The sequence below is a fragment of the Nilaparvata lugens genome, chromosome 13 (genome assembly GCF_014356525.2).
Source record: "Nilaparvata lugens isolate BPH chromosome 13, ASM1435652v1, whole genome shotgun sequence".
Taxonomy (NCBI): Eukaryota; Metazoa; Arthropoda; class Insecta; order Hemiptera; family Delphacidae; genus Nilaparvata; species Nilaparvata lugens.
Window position 1 is genome coordinate 15505396 of NC_052516.1, and position 19127 is coordinate 15524522.

The 19127-nt window shown below is 34.5% G+C and overlaps 2 protein-coding genes across 2 annotated transcripts in view; both read left to right on the plus strand.

Moving 5' to 3' along the window:
* The window catches only part of LOC111059508 (glycerophosphodiester phosphodiesterase 1), a 31983-nt gene extending 13633 nt beyond the window's left edge, over positions 1-18350 (plus strand). Inside the window, exons 5-7 of the mRNA XM_039439895.1 lie at positions 4313-4539; positions 7576-7722; positions 17125-18350. Coding sequence (XP_039295829.1) covers positions 4313-4539; positions 7576-7711 — 363 coding nt within the window. The 3' untranslated portion in view covers positions 7712-7722; positions 17125-18350. The remainder of the gene's footprint in view (positions 1-4312; positions 4540-7575; positions 7723-17124) is intronic.
* Positions 15235-17811, plus strand: LOC120348770 (gamma-gliadin-like). The gene is made up of 2 exons (XM_039440366.1): positions 15235-15249; positions 17125-17811. The coding sequence occupies exons 1-2, from the start codon at positions 15235-15237 to the stop codon at positions 17809-17811; spliced, it is 702 nt and encodes a 233-aa protein (XP_039296300.1).
* Positions 18351-19127: the final 777 nt, after the last annotated feature.

Consider the following 19127-nt stretch of genomic DNA (forward strand, 5'->3'; position numbering starts at 1 on the left):
GGGATTGAGACTTGTACTTAACCAGCAATCAGGTTCAATAAAGCGTACACAGGGATGTAGTTACATTCTACCTGCCTCAAGTAACTAGAATGTTTATTAGAATTGTTAAAACCAGACATAAAATAAATTCCTCAATGCCAGATAATTATCATATCCTTGTAGAGTAATGACTGATTTAAAAGCTGCCAGTTAGCTTTCAAGTCGCTGGTATCCAGTTACTGGACTGACGCCGTGTAAACAGACGTTGCCAGCCACTGGAGAGGCAAGTTGTGGTTGATTTACACGCTGTCAGTGGGGTGTTCCAGTGCTGTTGCAATGTGTTTAGGGCCGGTTTCCGAGCTCAGGATTCAGCTAAGTTCTAGACTTTAAACAGCTGGAGTCAGAAAATTGGTTTTCCAAAACGGGGCGTAGTCGTAGTCATTGTCAAAGTCACGTTTGAATTAAATTTCAAAAAAACTAGAAAATTAAACACTAAATAAAATAATAAAGAGAAAATAGTGTAAAGTTTCAGCTATTTTGAATTATTTAGGAATGTCTAATTTCGTCAAGGAAAAACGTTTCCAATTATAGAAATATGAAAATAAAAACTACGACTACTGTTATAAAAACTGCGACTACGCCCCGTTTTGGAAAGTTAATTTTTTGACTCCAGCTGTTTAAAGTCTAGAACTTAGCTAAATCCCGAGCTCGGAAACCGGCCCTAAGTGTTTTATACAATAAATGGAAATGAAATTTACAAGCAATACTACTAAACACGTGTTTAATGTTCCGGCCGGTGACTGGGACTGGCATGCGACTGTTGCCGTTTACACAGTGCCTGTATGCTGGCGCCACTGAAGGCGACTTACACACGGTGCCAGTGACATGCCAGTTTGGATATTGACTGGAAGGTCACTGGCAAGCGGCGACTGGCATGCCGCCTTACTAGCATGCTGCCGTTTACACGTTGCCAGCTACTGGAACAAGTCGGATGTGTTGGTGTCACATCCTTCGCAGTAAAGTCTAAATATATCATATCATCTACGATTGCTTGCATTGACGCACTTCTGCTTCGCGATTGCGGTATTCTTTATTAAACATATTCCACAAGTTCTCATGATCACGGTACAACTGAACAAACTGCACAGTCGTTGTTTCGTTCCAACGATTTGTCATTTTTAAAACTTAATTTAAAGCAATACTAAACACGTGGTTAACGTTCCGGCCGGTGTGCGGTGACTGGCACTGGCGGGCGACTGTTGCCGTTTACACAGTGCCAGTCGGCTGGCGCCACTGAGGTTACGCGGTAAAGGGGGAAGCTGGCGCGCCAGTAAAACAAAAATGATTGTTGGGCTAATGCGCACTGCTTGAGACTCAATGCAAATAAATGCAAAAGCAGATTATCGCTTATGGTCGGTTGTATAACCAAATAGATTTAATACACTTCCTCGAGTAATGCTGGCCAATCATGCTCTGCACTTTGAAAGTTGTGTGAAAGTCTTGGGCATACAGCTTGATAAAAACATGAATTGGTGTCGAATCAGATTGGTGAACTGACAAAGCGAGTGTTTGCCACTATGCATCAATTGAAACGGTTGAAAATTTCCTTCCAACCCACCTTCGTGTTTCACTAGTACAGAGCTTGGTAATTCCCATCATTGATTACTGCAGCATCGTTTATAACGACATTACTGAGGAGCTGAATTTGAAATTACAACGATCGCTCAACTACGCAATTCGGTTTATTTTTGATGCGAGAAGAGATGACCACATCACTCCATATTACAGGAGGTTAAATTGGATGAAGTTGAAGGAGAGAGGAGACAATACTTCATGTTGAGTCTTGTTTATCAGCTGATTGTCAAGGGGAGAGGTCCTCAGTATTTGAAGGAAAGATTCACACTCCTGGCTCATATTCACAGCAGGAACACGAGACAGCATGAATACTTCCTTCAAATACCTCGTCACCGCACAGTTATGTATAATAACTCATTTACGGTCACGGCCTCAAGACTTTGGAACGATCTGCCCAATGATGTTATTTTTGCGGCAACCTTGGGTACGTTCAGGTCCAGGCTTGTTGCTCTGTTGAATGGGAATACATAGATATCATTTTACAATGAAAACAAAAACATCGTTTTTTCAGTAGATATATTATGGAATTGAACACTCTCAATTTAAATAAAACAATGAGGAGAAACTGCTCATTGTTAAAGCTGTAACATCTATAATAGAATGATTATTGTGATTCTATAATATGATTTTGTTTAACATTAAACAAATGAATAATTTAGAAATTGAATTTGTTTTACAGATGGTGCATACTCTGCTTGCAATGTATAAGAGAAATCCTGTACTATATAGAAGGGGGATAGTGTCTGGGTTTGATCCATTATTCATATATAAAGTGAGTAACCTAATTCTATTATTACTGTATTAGTCAATAATCAAAAATTAGAGATTCAATTGCTGAATAATCATTCAGAATTACACACTTTCAGAAGAGTACCACAGGCTTACGCCCAAAACGGTTCCAATTCTATTTATACAACAGTCCATATGTAATTCCTTTGATTTATCATTGGGGATTGAGACTTGTACTTAACCAGCAATCAGGTTCAATAAAGCGTACACAGGGATGTAGTTACATTCTACCTGCCTCAAGTAACTAGAATGTTTATTAGAATTGTTAAAACCAGACATAAAATAAATTCCTCAATGCCAGATAATATCATATCCTTGTAGAGTAATGACTGATTTAAAAGCTGCCAGTTAGCTTTCAGTCGCTGGTATCCAGTTACTGGACTGACGCCGTGTAAACAGACGTTGCCAGCCACTGGAGAGGCAAGTTGTGGTTGATTTACACGCTGTCAGTGGGTGTTCCAGTGCTGTTGCAATGTGTTTAGGGCCGGTTTCCGAGCTCAGGATTCAGCTAAGTTCTAGACTTTAAACAGCTGGAGTCAGAAAATTGGTTTTCCAAAACGGGGCGTAGTCGTAGTCATTGTCAAAGTCACGTTGAATAAATTTCAAAAAACTAGAAAATTAAACACTAAATAAAATAAAGAGAAAATAGTGTAAAGTTTCAGCTATTTTGAATTATTTAGAATGTCTAATTTCGTCAAGGAAAAACGTTTCCATTATAGAAATATGAAAATAAAAACTACGACTACTGTTATAAAAACTGCGACTACGCCCCGTTTTGGAAAGTTAATTTTTTGACTCCAGCTGTTTAAAGTCTAGAACTTAGCTAAATCCCGAGCTCGGAAACCGGCCCTAAGTGTTTTATACAATAAATGGAAATGAAATTTACAAGCAATACTACTAAACACGTGTTTAATGTTCCGGCCGGTGACTGGGACTGGCATGCGACTGTTGCCGTTTACACAGTGCCTGTATGCTGGCGCCACTGAAGGCTGACTTACACGGTGCCAGTGACTGGCATGCCAGTTTGGATATTGACTGGAAGGTCACTGGCAAGCGGCGACTGGCATGCCGCCTTACTAGCATGCTGCCGTTTACACGTTGCCAGCTACTGGAACAAGTCGGATGTGTTGGTGTCACATCCTTCGCAGTAAAGTCTAATATATTCATATCATCTACGATTGCTTGCATTGACGCACTTCTTGCTTCGCGATTGCGGTATTCTTTATTAAACATATTCCACAAGTTCTCATGATCACGGTACAACTGAACAAACTGCACAGTCGTTGTTTCGTTCCAACGATTTGTCATTTTTAAACTTAATTTAAAGCAATACTAAACACGTGGTTAACGTTCCGGCCGGTGTGCGGTGACTGGCACTGGCGGGCGACTGTTGCCGTTTACACAGTGCCAGTCGGCTGGCGCCACTGAGGTTACGCGGTAAAGGGGGAAGCTGGCGCGCCAGTAAAACAAAAATGTTTGTTCTGCTGGAACGCCAGCTGCTGGCGCGTCCTTGCCTTGCTGGCTTCTCCAGTTACTGGCGTGAGCCGTTTACAAAGTGCCAGTAGCTGGCATCCAGTGACTGGCAACCTCAACTGGCAAGCCGACTGGCACCGTGTAAATCAGCCTTGAGGTTACGCGGTAGAGGAAGAAGCTGGCGCGCCAGTAAAAAAATATCTGTTCTTTTGGAACTGCCGGCGCGTCTTGGCTTGCTGGCTTCTCCAGTTACTGGCGTGAGCCGTTTTACAGTGCCAGTAGTTGGCATTCAGTGACTGGATACCTTAACTGGCAAGCCGACTGGCACCGTGTAAATCAGCTTTTACTGATATGTGGGAATCCAGCTTAATAAGGTCTTTGAAGATTATTTATTTTTTAACAAAAAGCCAATAAAGTGATTTTGTAATTATTTCAGATTCGATCAGCTGATCCGCAAATAGCGTGTTCAATGGCGTGGCGACCCGAGTATTTCACATCTGTGAGCTTCGACGCAGTGCATGGCAGCAAAAGATGTTCGCAGCTGCTGCACCGCCATTACTTCTCATTAGTGATGGACTACATTTCTGCGTGGCTCTTCAACCACATCCTCTTCTACCTGCTCGGTCTTTCCGTTGTCCTCCTGCATAAGGATGTCCTGTCGGCGTGAGTCAGACATTTAGTCAAGTCACTACATTGGTGCTTGCAATTTATATTGTAGCTCTGATTTTTTAATATACTATTAGAGAGAAGTCCAGAACCAATTTTTTCATACAGAATTTCCTTGTGCTAGATACAGAGTGGCCCAAAAACCTCGTATTTTCGGCTCATTTTCCAGTTTTCAGCTATTTCTGCCAAATCCAGTAATCGGACAAAAAAATTTGCTCTCGCCTTTTTTCTAGATCATAAAATTCAGAATAAAATGAGATCATTCGGAACTCTATATTTTAAATGAGTACTGAGTTATAATTTTTCAATAATGAGTAAAATTTAAAGAAATAATCAATTCTGATGAATTTTAGTTTCTATCAACAATATCTTCCGATTATTACCATTTCGATGTTTAATTCAAAACCCCTCTGGGCGTATTTTTGTGCTCTACAATATGAGATCAGGTAGAGCGCTCTATCTCATGTAGATTTCCAGGTACACCTGACAACAATGCTCCTTGTATTGTGAGAAACACCTAATTTTCAGCTTCAACCATCATCGCCAACTACATTGTCCTCACATTGATATTTCGCACAATGACATAAGTTCATAAGACTATGATCTATGAGAATCACCCGTTAGATGCACTTCATTTCAGTATTTCCTAGTGGAGAGGCGCGCATAAGGACACCTCAATGTTCAAAATTTCAAACACTTATAACTTTTGACACAATGCTAAGATTTCATCGTACTACACTTCATTCTTTACGGCTCGTCAAGGCGGTCCCAAATCATGCATCATAAGTCAAATTCGGTTGGAAAATGGAAAGTACACTACTCAACAATAAATTTTTCATTTTTCGACCGAATTTGACTTACGATGCATGATTTTGGACACCCCCTTTTTTATGTTTATTGAGTGGACTAATTTATTCACCATTGAGCTAAATAAAGATGGAGATAACACTTTCTATAGAGAGATTCAAGATAAAAAGTCAGAAAACTGTTTATTCACCATTGAGCTAAATAAAGAAGGAAATAGCACATCGTAAATTGATATTCACATTATAAATTCAGAAAACTATTCACTATTGAGCTAAATAAAGCTAATAGAGAGGTCCACGTTATAATGCTATTGGAGAAAGACAGGAGAACAACGTTGCCGATCCTCTGTCTTGACAATGCCTTCTATAGACGTAAGCTATTACAGGTGTATTGACGTAATATCAACTGTTCATTCTAGTTTAAAATAATCAATTATATTTTATTGAGCAAGAAATTATATTTTCCAATGATTCCATAATGAATTTTTCATAATCAAGATTAAATATTTTGTTAATTAACTATATTCTGACATTGTTATAAAACGATCTGGGAACAGATCAAAGCGAGAAAGTGATAGCGCTATCTGCTTTGTTGAATGATAGACAAAGATAGCAATACAATTGGTAATCAAACACTGTCATTATAACGTGGACCTCACTATAGATGATAATCTCCCCATAATACAAGATTTAGAGGTTTTGTTTACCCAAATCATAGACTTAGCCTGCTGGAGAGTGGCCCGTTTTATATGGGTATGAAAATATTTAATTCAATCCCATCTCACATAAGAGAAATTGATGGCTTGCAGGAGTTCAAAAAAACACTCCAGGAATACCTTATTATATTGTGTACTTACAGATTAGCAGACTTCCTTGTTGGTTGATGTTTGATTAATGTATGTTATGTGAAATCTGTTGTGTTGAAATATGAAGGATGGTAGATATTAGATTAAACTTTGACGTTTCATATACTGCGGGATCGTTGCTCACTTGATGCAGTTTTATAATTGTGACGAACAAGAAAAGTGAAGTAAGATACTTGCTATTGGCTATGATCATCTACTGATCTGCTCTCTTTCAGATAATCATCGGAATTTAATTCCATTGGGCCATAATTTAACACGTAAATAATAGGGGCAGTGGCGGCTCGTCCTATGTGTTCCTAGGACCCCAAAACCCCCAGAATTGAACCTACTCCTATAGAATGATGAATTCTACTCATATAATTATATTTTTATTTTATACTCATGAAATTACATCACAAAATTTTTCATCTATGTAAACTCAATGTCGATGTTTTGCGGCCGGTGCCGGAGTGGCTTGCTTGAAACAGCACCGAATGGCATGACGAGACGGGTGGTGGTGGAAATCAGTGTTCATTCCCCGATGTGAACCAAAAAGCATGGCTGGGTGAGTTAGTGGAACAGAGGAGGGGAATCTGTTTGCTAGCACGGATTTGGTTCACAATCCTGTCTGAACCACGTTTCCACGAGTTCATCCGAGAGTAGCCGAATCTAGCCGAGGCAAGTGAAGTATTCGGTAAACCTCGGAATGAATCGTGAGTATTCGTGATACAAATTCAGTAGCAGTGCCATCTTGAACATAACCAATAAATTCAAATTTTGTGGCAGTAAACAAGAAGTAGAAAGCGTGACAGTTTTGAGGTTATACGGTACGGTTTCGGGTATACACTGTATACAGTTGTGATAGATTTCACTGCATTTTTTGTTTTATACATTTGTTTTGCGTGTTGAAGAATATAGACTAGTAATTTCTAGTGTGTTTCGTGTATTCGTGAGTATTTCTAGTATGTTCATTTTGTTTTAGTGAGATTGTGAATATAATTTATTGTGTTAGGTACCATAACAGCATTTTGATGAAGAAATATGAATAAGGTTCAGTATTTGTTAAAGACAAACATTGTTAATATTGAGGATAGGTGTAAAATAAAACATGATGGTAGATTAATTCCCAAAGTAAAAATCAAACAAGAAAAATATGAACAGGACAAAAAATTATATTTGTAGAAGATATGCTTAATCTTTGGGCGTAATTCCTTAAAATTATTATTGATTACCTTTACACTTGATTATGCTCAATACTCTATATCCTCTTGAACTTTCTCCCCAATAAATCATGATGTTGAACCCCCAAGCTAAAAGATCACGAGCCGCTACTGAATAGGGGTGAAGTATATATTTCATAATTTTTAATTTTTTGTACACAGGAGAACAGTAGCGAGATGGCAGAATAGAGGCATTCGCGTGATGGCCTGGACTGTCAATAACAAAACTGAGAAGGACTATTTCGTCAATGTTCTCCACATACCTTATCTCACCGATACTCTCAGTTATACGCATTAGTTCACTATCAGGTAAGAAATTATATTAAATATTTATTTCTTCATACTTCATTCTTTTAATTTCAATTCATTTAGTATCAAATTACCGGACATTGAATGTAAGTTGAGTATTTTAGCCGAGATGACAAAAGCCAGTTAAGGGTGGCCACGTACCGGGAAAACAGCCAACAGTTTGTAACAGCTGTGCCTAGTTGAAAGTTTTGTGTATATTTTTGGCTTCAAAATTTTCTGAAATAACTTAATTTATTCAAAGTGCGGTGATATTAAAGCAAAATTTGACTATAATTTGGTATTTTAATCATTCTAAATTCAAAATTTCCAGCTAATATATATATTCTTGGACAGAACTTTGAACTTTAAATTTCCTCAGTAAGAACATAACCTATTTTTTCGGACATTTCATTATTTATCAAAATTTGGGAACAGAATAGTTTTGGGCTATGCCTGTTGTTCTATCCCGATCATATTCATATGATTTGTAATTATATCAACGAATAAATAAACCGGGAGAACCTTAAATTCCTCATGATTTTACTAACCTGAAAAAAAAGTGAATTCCTTACGAAATTTTCCAATTACACATCCATTTTTCATGAATTTCTATTATTGAAAGAATAAGAGTTATTGTCAATAGAATAAGTTGATATTGTCAATACCACTTTAATTTATTCGAAAATTAACTCATAATACAGAACCAGATTTCATGGCAATACCTACCACATCTTCAGCTGAACTAATCTATTTATTTATTTATTCCATTGTCATTACAGATCATAATTATAATAAATATAATATGATTGGGAGAAGACAACAGGCATAGCCCAAAACTGTCTTCTCCCAAATTTTTACAAATACAAGTGTCAAAAAGAATAAGGTTAATATGTTTGTTGTTGTTGAAATTCAATTTTAGGTTATGTGTTGGGGTTGTAAAAGGGAAGCATAAAAATTGTTAGTGGGAATAGGTGGATTTTCCCAATTTTCATTCTCCTTCCCTTTTACAACCCCAACACATAACCTAAAATTGAATTCCTGTTCCTCCAACAACAACAAACATATTAGTTCAGCTGAAGATGTGGTAGGTATTGCCATGAAACCTGGTTCTGTATTATGAATTAATTTCGAATAAATTGAAAGAAATAAATATTTATTGCCAAAATCATTAAACAAACTTTAGAAATGTGAAAAATATAAAAATTTTCATATACAATACATTGCAAAAACTTAAAATTAAAATATTTTCCATTGAAAAATCGATTATAATATTATCATTGGCGTTACCAGCAAAACTAAGTAGTTTGAGCGATGGCAACGAGTAATCAGTCGGCTATAATTAGTGGCTTGAGATTCAGTCGAAAATAGAAAAAATATAATAAAGAAAAAAGAAACATATGGAATGTAAGAAAAAACTAGAGAAAAAAAATAAAATTTCAATCCGAAAAGAAGGAGTACTAAGAGTACTAAATTAAAGTGGTATTGACAATATAACGTCTTATTCTTTCAATTATGGAGAAATACCACAACATATCATACCATACAATCAAATTATTAAATTTCAATTAATATAGTAAAGAAGTGTACAGTATCAATAAACTCAAAAAAATACTTGATGGCTAACAATAATAATTGGCAATGTTTTTGAACTACCTAACCTAAAAACATGGATATTCTTGTCATGTCAAAAATTATCAATATATTTGTAAATTTAAATATGCTATTCGCAATTCGTCATGGAAGATCAAACTGAAGATTTCCCTAATAAACACTTTACGAATGTATCTTGTTCCTCAAATACTACGGATACTCTTCGTGAAAAAATTTAAATTTTACTATGGAAAACCGGGAATTTTTTCATTATTATAGTGTGTGGCCACTCTGCAGTTACACACACAACGATTTTTAGACGTTGTTTTTTACCGTCCTTATGAAATCTACCAGATTAAACGGAACTTGGCAAACACATGGATATCTCTTTGTCAAGTTCTGTTTAATTCAATAGCATTTATAAGGACGGCAAAAAATTGTACGTACAAAAATCGATGTGTGTGTGACTAGACTAAGGCGTTGCACACTCTTCAGTCTGCTACCGCTACCCGGTCGTGGGTTCGAATCTCGCCGGTAGACATGGACGTTTGATAAGCTTATTCAAATCACTCACGCAGGTTCAGGTCATAAAGTCAGCATCTGATTAACATTTGTTTGATATACTACTTGTTTGTCATTAGAGAAAGCAGATACCTTCTATCTTTATCAAACTACGCAGCGTTGACAAATTGTTTTTAGACTATGTACAAATAATATATATTGTAGTTGTCAATGAAATAAATAAATAAATAAATATGATGAACAGATCAACTACCAAAATATTTCACCTCAATTATAGTATTTTATCAACTCATGGAAAAATCTTTTCCTTGATGAATAAAACATACTACTTGATATAGAATTGATCATCATTAACAATAATCAAAAGTTAATATTATATCAGATGACTGGGATACATAACAGTTTGTACATAAGGCAGTCGAAATGGAAAAGTGACTAAAAGGCCTTCCTATCATTTCCATTGATTGTCTCGTTGGCGATGTTGTCTTGTTGGTGACCTTTGCTGTGTTGGTGACCTTGTTGTTATCTAATGAAATTACAAGTCCTGTGTTGGTGATGTCCAATCTAGATGAAAATAGTAATTCATGTGTTGGAGCTATGGACTGCTCAATTGATTGAGATTATGGTGGATATTTAATGGGTGGAGTTCAATTCTCCAATGGAAATTGCATTGTTTATTATTAATTAGACTTACGTAATGAGTGAAATTGTTATGTGTTGAAGATATAATTCAAATTAGGTATATTTTCATGAGGCTCACGCCAAAACAATGTTAGGGTTCCATGTGTGCAGGATATATTTTGTTGAAAATGAAAAATAATTAGTCGGGAAGAAATTATTAAGAACAAAGTATTGAATTATCCAGGTGAAGCAATCCATCGGCCTTTTGTAGGACGAGGTAGTTTCAAAAGCCATGGCTTTCAAACTGAACCGTTCAAAAGCTTCAGGATATTATAATCGACTAGCTTACCCGGCGAACTTCGTACCGCCAAAAAGTATCATGTCGCACTTGACTTTATTTGGTGAATCATGAAATTTATTTATTTACAATCAATATTTTCATTTACATCTCAATACGGACGTCCTATGTGCTTAAAACTACCGTTTTAATACCAGTAAACAATTTTATCTCAGAGTGATGTGTTTATTACAGCTGGCAAGTTTAGATGCTAAATCATATTATTATCAAAACATAATCTTGAATCATGATGATCTTCCCGTTCTACATTAGCCGCTCAGCCGACAATTTCGAAAACATAGGTCTGTGAAATGGATTAATTATAATTATTATTAGCCCCCCTATTGAAATTCTGGTCAGAAACCATCCCCATATTCACACAACATATTCCCGAAGTTTCATGCCGTTCTGTCAAGTAGTTTTCGAGTCTATAGGGAACAAACTAACTAACACACGAACAGACATTCATTTTTATATATAGAGATTAACACTTGATTAAATGCTGTTCCATCAAACAGGATTAAAAACTCTGAAAAAATAATACAATTATTGCCTTATTATTCCATCTACCAATTACATCAGTGTCATTTGTAAAATGAATAAATCAAATCGTGAGATTTCCATAAAAGTTGAATTTCTTTACAAGTGATTCGACCAAGACAACGGGATGGTCTGTCTCGTATTTGATGAAGATTGATTTTTAAACTAGATGATTGATTTAAAATAAATTAGTCCTGATGAAAAGTTCAAGGCTTGGGATATAATTAAAATTATTTTTAGGTTTTCCCACGATAGTGACTTCTTCATTTAATTCTAACTTCTTTCAAGTGAGGACGTTGTCTACGATTTGAAATTTCCCCCAGCTATCATTTGATTCTTATCAATGAATCCAACTAAATTAACGTGAATGATTATTACAAATATAGACTGGAAAACTTTTACTACAAGTTTCATTGATGAATACCGCCCGGTTTAGATTCATTCACTTTCACCACGCTTTTGTAATCTAGATGAGTAATCTTATAATTATTATGAGTTATTTGTGTACTTTTATTTATACTCAGTCAATTTCCACATCAAGATTCCGATCGTTATAGAATGTTTAACGCAATCGAGATATGTATCGCAGGATTTCACTTCTAGACTGTGGGAACTTTGATAATGTAATTTCAATATTATCTTCCGGTTGTGAATAGGAAGCACTTGATTTGTTCCAGCTGTAGAAAGGAAACCCAAGACAGATTTGTTGTCGAACTATGTAAGGGTGAATTGGTTGTTTCCAAACAGGATGGACTAGGTTTGTCATTAATGTTTCATCAATTTATTGTGTCTAATGAAGTTGAATAGATAGGTGTTCTTAACTAGTTTTCTCGTTAATCCTCTTCTAGTTTTAAGTTGAATTTTTCATGAGGTATCAGTATTTCAGTTAATTATGAAAGAAGTGAGTAAAGTTGTTATAATCAATTATTAAATTTATATTTAGTTAATTTTACTATAATTATCAATCTCTTGCTATACCGTATCAAAGTTGATTTTCTTCACCTTCAAATTCAATTTGAATAATTCATAGTTTCCATGTGAATTTTAAACTGATTTCCAGCATTATTAGAAAATCTAATAGTGCCTATAATTTGTTAATTATAATATTATGTAAATTAAATAGAACTAAGTGGACTAGTGGAATTATTATGAAGACTGTAGAGAAGAGATTATTAAGAAGTTACCAGGAATAGTGTTAATCGCAAGACGTTTTGAATTTGAATTTTATCAGAAAAGATTTCTTGAATTTGAATTTTATCAGAAAAGATTTCTTGAACTTGAATAATTACTGGAGGATAATGGTAATCATAAATCAAACTTAATTATACTTTTCATAGTGAATTATTATTATTTATTTATTAGGTTAGCACAAACAATACAATGATCGGAAAAGATGCCCAAAACTTTTTCAATTTCCTAATTTAGTTTCAAATTGTCCAAATATTATAAATATAATTATAAATATTACTCTATTTTTAAATTATTATCATAACTGGTAGATGAATAATCATTGGATAGAATCTGTTCATCAGAATTTTCTTTCACAATTCAATTTGAACTCTCTCTCTCTTCACAATCAATGAGGAAATATCAGTGCTGCTTTCAATTAAATAATTTAACAATTCGCAAAAAAAGGAAATTGTATCGTACTTCATTTTTGTGTCTACTAGTCCTAAGTGAAGCAACCTTGAATCCTTGGATTGATTTTTAAACTGTTTCCTTCTTAAAATCTTTGTACTTTGACTCTTAGACTAGGCACACACCAGTTAGTCAAGAAAAGACAAGACACGTTAAGTCACAATACTTCACATAGTTGCTTATGAAGACATGTCTAATTGCAATGATTAATCAGTGTGTGTTGCTTCATAAGCAACTATGTGAAGTATTGTGACTAATCGTGACTAGTCTTGCCTTGACTAACTAGTGTGTGCCGACTCCAATAATACCCAATTTAAAGGAAATCAAAAACTTATTTTTTCTCATCTAAATATAAAAAGAAAAACAGGCTATTGCCCAAAACTTTTTCAGTTTCCTAATTTAGTTTCAAATTGTCCAAATATTATAAATATAATTATAATATTATTATCATTATATAATCATTGGATAGAATCTGAACATCAAAATTTCTTTGACAATTCAATTTGAACTCTCTCTCTCTCTCTCTCTCTCTCTCTCTCTCTTCACAACCAATGAGGAAATATCAGTGCTGCTTACAATTAAATAATTAACAATTCGCAAAAAAAGGAATTGTTTGTGCGAATCTTTGTAAATGTTATGTTTTTTTTTTTGTTTCTAAAATATTTTGTGGAAATATATTGATGCCGCAATTGAATCCAAATAACATGGTCAAGCTGAACTCTTTCTCATTTTTGAAATTATGTATAACATGGCCAATTATTTTATATACAAAAAATAATTCTAAGAGAGCATTCTTCCCAACTCGAAATCTTTATACAAGTAAATAAATGAGACACAGATGTTGTTAATACCACTTGTTTCAACAAAGGACCATAGTTTCGGGGCTCCATCTGCCCCATCCTCAGCTAGACTGAAGAAATACCACAATATCTGTTCAAAAACAATCAATTTATTTTATCCAAGTCTCTACAATAGTCATGATGTGTAATCATGAACTCAGTTAATTATTTCATTATTATTTATTATTTATTCATCATTAATTATTTAATTAACTGAGTTGAGTTGTCGAAAACATTCATGATTCTTGAGCTGATATATTAGAGTAAAATTCTGTCAATATTATGTTTACAATTTTGAACCATTCTCATATTAATCTTGAAGTTAGCAGCCAAAACATTGCTTCCGAATAAAAATGTTCTTTCTTCTTCTAAATGTATTAAGGCTGTGCAAAGGCTGAAATAAACTTTCCACTGGTGATATTTTTCAAAGTTTTTCGATTTGTATACTATCAAGCTATCAAAATTGAAAAGTTTTCTCAGGAAAACATTTTTTTTTCGATCATTACTTTTTGAGAAATGAGCGCCTAAAGCTTAAATTGTTGTGCCAGAACATTTCAAGTTTGAATAAAGATTTTAAGATTTTAAGGATAGATTCTTCATGGTATTGTTGATCTATTAAAACAAAAATTTTCTAAAAATATCAATTTTTGAGAAAGTTATTCATTTAGCAAAAATGACCGAAAATAACTCAACTAAAAGTTATTTTAGTAAATTGAATAACTTTCTCAAAAATTGATATTTTCAGAAATTTTTGTTTTATTAGATCAACAATACCATGAAGAATCTATCCTTAAAATCTTATGGCTTTATCTTTCACCGAACTTGAAATGTTCTGGCACAACAATTTAAACTTTAGGCGCTCATTTCTCAAAAAGTAATGATCGAAAAAAATGTTTTCCTGGGAAAACTTTTAATTTTGATAGCTTGATAGTATACAAATCGAAAAACTTTGAAAAATTCACCAGTAGAAAGTTTATTTTTAGCCTTTGCACAGCCTTAAACATTATTGAACAGTGCTTTTGAATTAATTTTGTAGAAGATAACCAGCTTTTTGATATCAGTTCCAATTATTTCAATTTAATTACTTTGCCAATCACATCACAATGACCAATCTTCAAATTTGGTCAGTGTTCTCTATTTTCCTTGTTCTTTGACAGGTGATCAATCAATAGAGATACAGACATTATCTTAGTTTTGCTCATCGCTTATAGCTGTGGAAATCTTAATCTTTAAGCCTGTTTTCTAGAGAACGGGATTAATGTGTAAATACTGTATTATGGTTGTTAGATCTTTTATTATTCTATACTAGGAACATGATTATATTAATCTGTAGTATACAAATAGTTTGTAATGTTATAATATTTTCAAAAATCTTAATATAATTATTTTGTATAAAAGCTTGTCTTGAACTGACTTCAAGATCCATTGGAATCAGGAAGTTTAAAAATGTGTCTTCGAAGAGTATTTATTTCAGTTGATATTATACGTGATGTGATAAATAATGTGAGATGATCACTCATCTAATTGTAGATAAACAATCTATTTGTGTTATGATTGATAATACTGTCATAGAGAAACAATAGCGTAAGTAGGTATCCCTTAGTATAGGGAGTTTATGTCGTAACTTTTACTGTTATCTCAAGCTGATTACTGTCGATTATTGTCGATTTTTACTGTTTTGACCGGGTGAGAGTGTATGAACGGCACAGTATGAGAGACTACCAGTGTCTTACAGCTTCAAGGAAAGAACTACGTGGACTATCGGCTGAGATAACAGTAAAAGCTACGACATAAACTCCCTATACCATGGGATATCTTCTTATGCTATCTTTTCTCTATGATATTGTTCTATTCTTTCAAAATGTATGAAACGTATAAGAAAATAATTAATAGAAATACTGTAGTATGGTTATAAACATCATTGCCATCTTATTGTCTTATGCATTATCAAACAAATTTTTAGAGTTGTTTGTATAGTGTAATTTAATACCAAATCATAACATCCGATTTTTTGAACTAAAAATGTATCATTTTATAATAAGTGAAGCCATAGTTTGATTCAATTTAAGAGCTTTTCAGATTATGTTTAAACTTATACAGTTCAAATGGCCCTGTTAAAAGTCTAGAAATTGTTTCTTCCGGTTTCAATCAACTTTCTATCAAGTTTTTTCTATTATTAACTAGCTGGTAACCCATGCTCCGCTAGGGTCTAATAAAAACTTGACAAACTGAAAACTTGACGTGATAAAATCATGATGAATTTAAAATAGGCCTGTAACCATCCTTGATAAATTAAGAATCTTTATGCAAAATTAATAATTGAGTTGATCAGTTTAGTAGTTCAGATTTGATGATGCGTCATTCGTGAATTTCCTATCCCCTACGTGTATAAGCCAATTCTTTCCTTTATTATAATAGATGATGAAGTAGCTTTGAAAAAGTAAATTCGTGTGGCTTTTGGAGTCCCTCGCTGGAAGGGAGTCACCTCGCCTGAATATATCATTTCAGCCGTCAATGGGCCTGACGACTTCCATTTTCCAGCCGGGACCGACCGTTTAAATTTGTCTAAGAAAAACAAGTCAAGCAAGCAAGTTGAAAATTATATTGAATCAAAATACAGTAGTTTTATCAGGTCAGGTCTGATATTAAAATTTGTTAATTGTTATGAATATTGAACTTAAATTCTTGAAAGTGAAATGTATTCTTGTGAAGTTGTGAATGTGAATATAAATTATTATAATTTGAATATGATCTGATACAGTTTTCGGTGTTATCATAGAGGAACAATGGCATAAGTAGATATCCCATGGTATAGGGCGTTTATGTCGCAACTTTTACTGTTATCTCAAGCTGATAGTCACGTAGTTCTTTCCTGTGAAGCTTTATGACGCTGGTAGTCTCTCATATGTGCCGTTCATACACTCTTACCCGGTCAAAACAGTAAAAATCGACAGTAATCGGCTTGAGATAACAGTAAAAGTTGCGACACAAACGCCCTATACCATGGGATATATACTTACGCTATTGTTTCTCTATGGTGTTATATAGTGATACTTATTAATGATTAAAACAAAAAGATATTGTGAAATATCACGAAATTTCGTCAATTTCTATCATCATTGTAAATAAAAATACAATTTGTCATTCTTTCTCTTGATTCGGTGTGTGTGAGATAATAATATTATTTTAGTAGGTACTTATCATATAGAATATTTATGACCTATTTGGTCGATGTCCGCTTTTTTATGTTACATAATTTAGTAAATTACGTGATATTTGGCAATATTTTTGTGTTTTAATGAAAAGATTGTTGAATAAGTGAACTTATTTGTTTAGGACAAACGTGTGACCCTGCTGCTGGCATTCTGCCTGCTGTTGGGCACTACATCCGCCACCAAGACAACCGAAACAGCCACCAAACCACCAGTTCCCCCTCCACCACCTCCAGAAATACTCTTCATCCACTTCTCACCAGATGTCACCGCTCGGCCTCCGATCAATGACGTCACAGCTATGCCTTCCCAGTATGACGTTACCACTAGTAGGCTGCGATCTGAGGATTATCTGCGCAGACGCGTTGTCTACGAAATTGAGCCGTATTTGGGGACGCTGCAAAATCAGAACCAGTACCAGAGTAGTCCCAACCAGTTGTCGCTGAATAATCCGGATTTTAATGTGCTCGCTAGCAGACCTATCAATTATCAGAGGCCACCTGGACAGTCGCAACCTCAACCTCAGAGACCTCAGTATCAGCAACCTCAGAGACCTCAATATCAACAACCTCAGAGACCTCAATATCAACAACCTCAGAGACCTCAATATCAACAACCTCAGAGACCACAATACCAGCAACCTCAACGACCTCAATACCAGCAACCTCAACGACCTCAATACCAGCAACCTCAAAGGCCTCAATATCAGCATCCTCAGAGACCGGCTTACAATCCTCCACGTTTACCTTTTGCATCAGTTTTATCGAGTCCTTTGAATAGCAGGCCACGTGAAGAGGAGGTGATCAGTTGATTCGAATTTAATTGTTTTTGGATTTATACGCAAGACATTGTTTACTACACTTTGATGACTCATCAAAACTATACAATGGGAGGGAAATAAATTGACACTGTTATTAAGTTCAAACAATATTTATTCATCGAAACTATACAATCGGAGTGAAATAAATTAACACTGTTATTAAGTTTGAACAATTTATTCATCGAAAATATACAATGGGAGGGAAATAAATTGACACTGTTACTAAGTTTGAACAATATTTATTCATAGAAGCTATACAATGGGAGGGAAATAAATTGACACTGCTATTAAATTTGAACAATATTTATTCAGAAGAGTTGCAGTACATTGTTTACACTTCACTGGCTGAACAAGACTGTACAAAGGAAGGGAAACAAATCACCCCAAATTGAAAAATTTATCATGTAGCATTCACAGTTTTTTGAAATTTTGTGTTGAAGTTCTACTTATTTTTGAGTTGACAACAGAAAATTCAAATAACAATTAATCTGAATTAGATACAGCACAATTTGTAGAAAATCACCTGATCATATACAGCACAATGCACAAAAAATGATTTTATTAATCAAATGCAGCACAATATTCAGATGATGTATTTGCTGTTACAAGGAAGGACGTTAGTGACCAAAATTTGACCTAATATTCAGATAATATATGTGTTACCAAGGAAATGTTGACCAAAATTTGATCTTATTGATTGAATAAGTTCTGTTCCGTTGTTTTATTTTTCAATCGACAGTGTCGTTTGTTGTATTGTAGGTCATATAGATTATACTCTTTTGAAGTACTGAATATTAAAGACTGAGTAGTGCATATTGATAAATTACTTTTTGATTTCTCCACTTACGATTTTGGTAGCTAATATGTTTTATTTATCATTGATTTTTCAACAAAATCCTAGGTAGCCTACTTTTCTCCCAATTTTGAAAACTGTATTCACTAGTTGAGGAGCCATTCATTGAGTGGTAGGTTACTTAATAATTATTATTTAAGCAATAAATATAGCTTTTAGAACATACATTTATATATTGTACTGTATGGTTGAATAATCATTAAATTTGGAAATTATCTATTTTGTGTATCTTATTGTTTGTTGAGAAATATGTAGTTATGTAAACAAAAGTTTTTTTTTATATTTTCATAAACTACACGTCAAGAACTGTTAGGCTCAACTCACCTTACGCGACTCAGGTCGAGAAGAGACTCGACTCTAGTCGAGAGGAGACTCGACTCTAGTCGAGAGGAGACTCGACTCTAGTCGAGAGCATGTGTTTTCAAATGGTGACAGTCGCGGAGACTGGAATCGA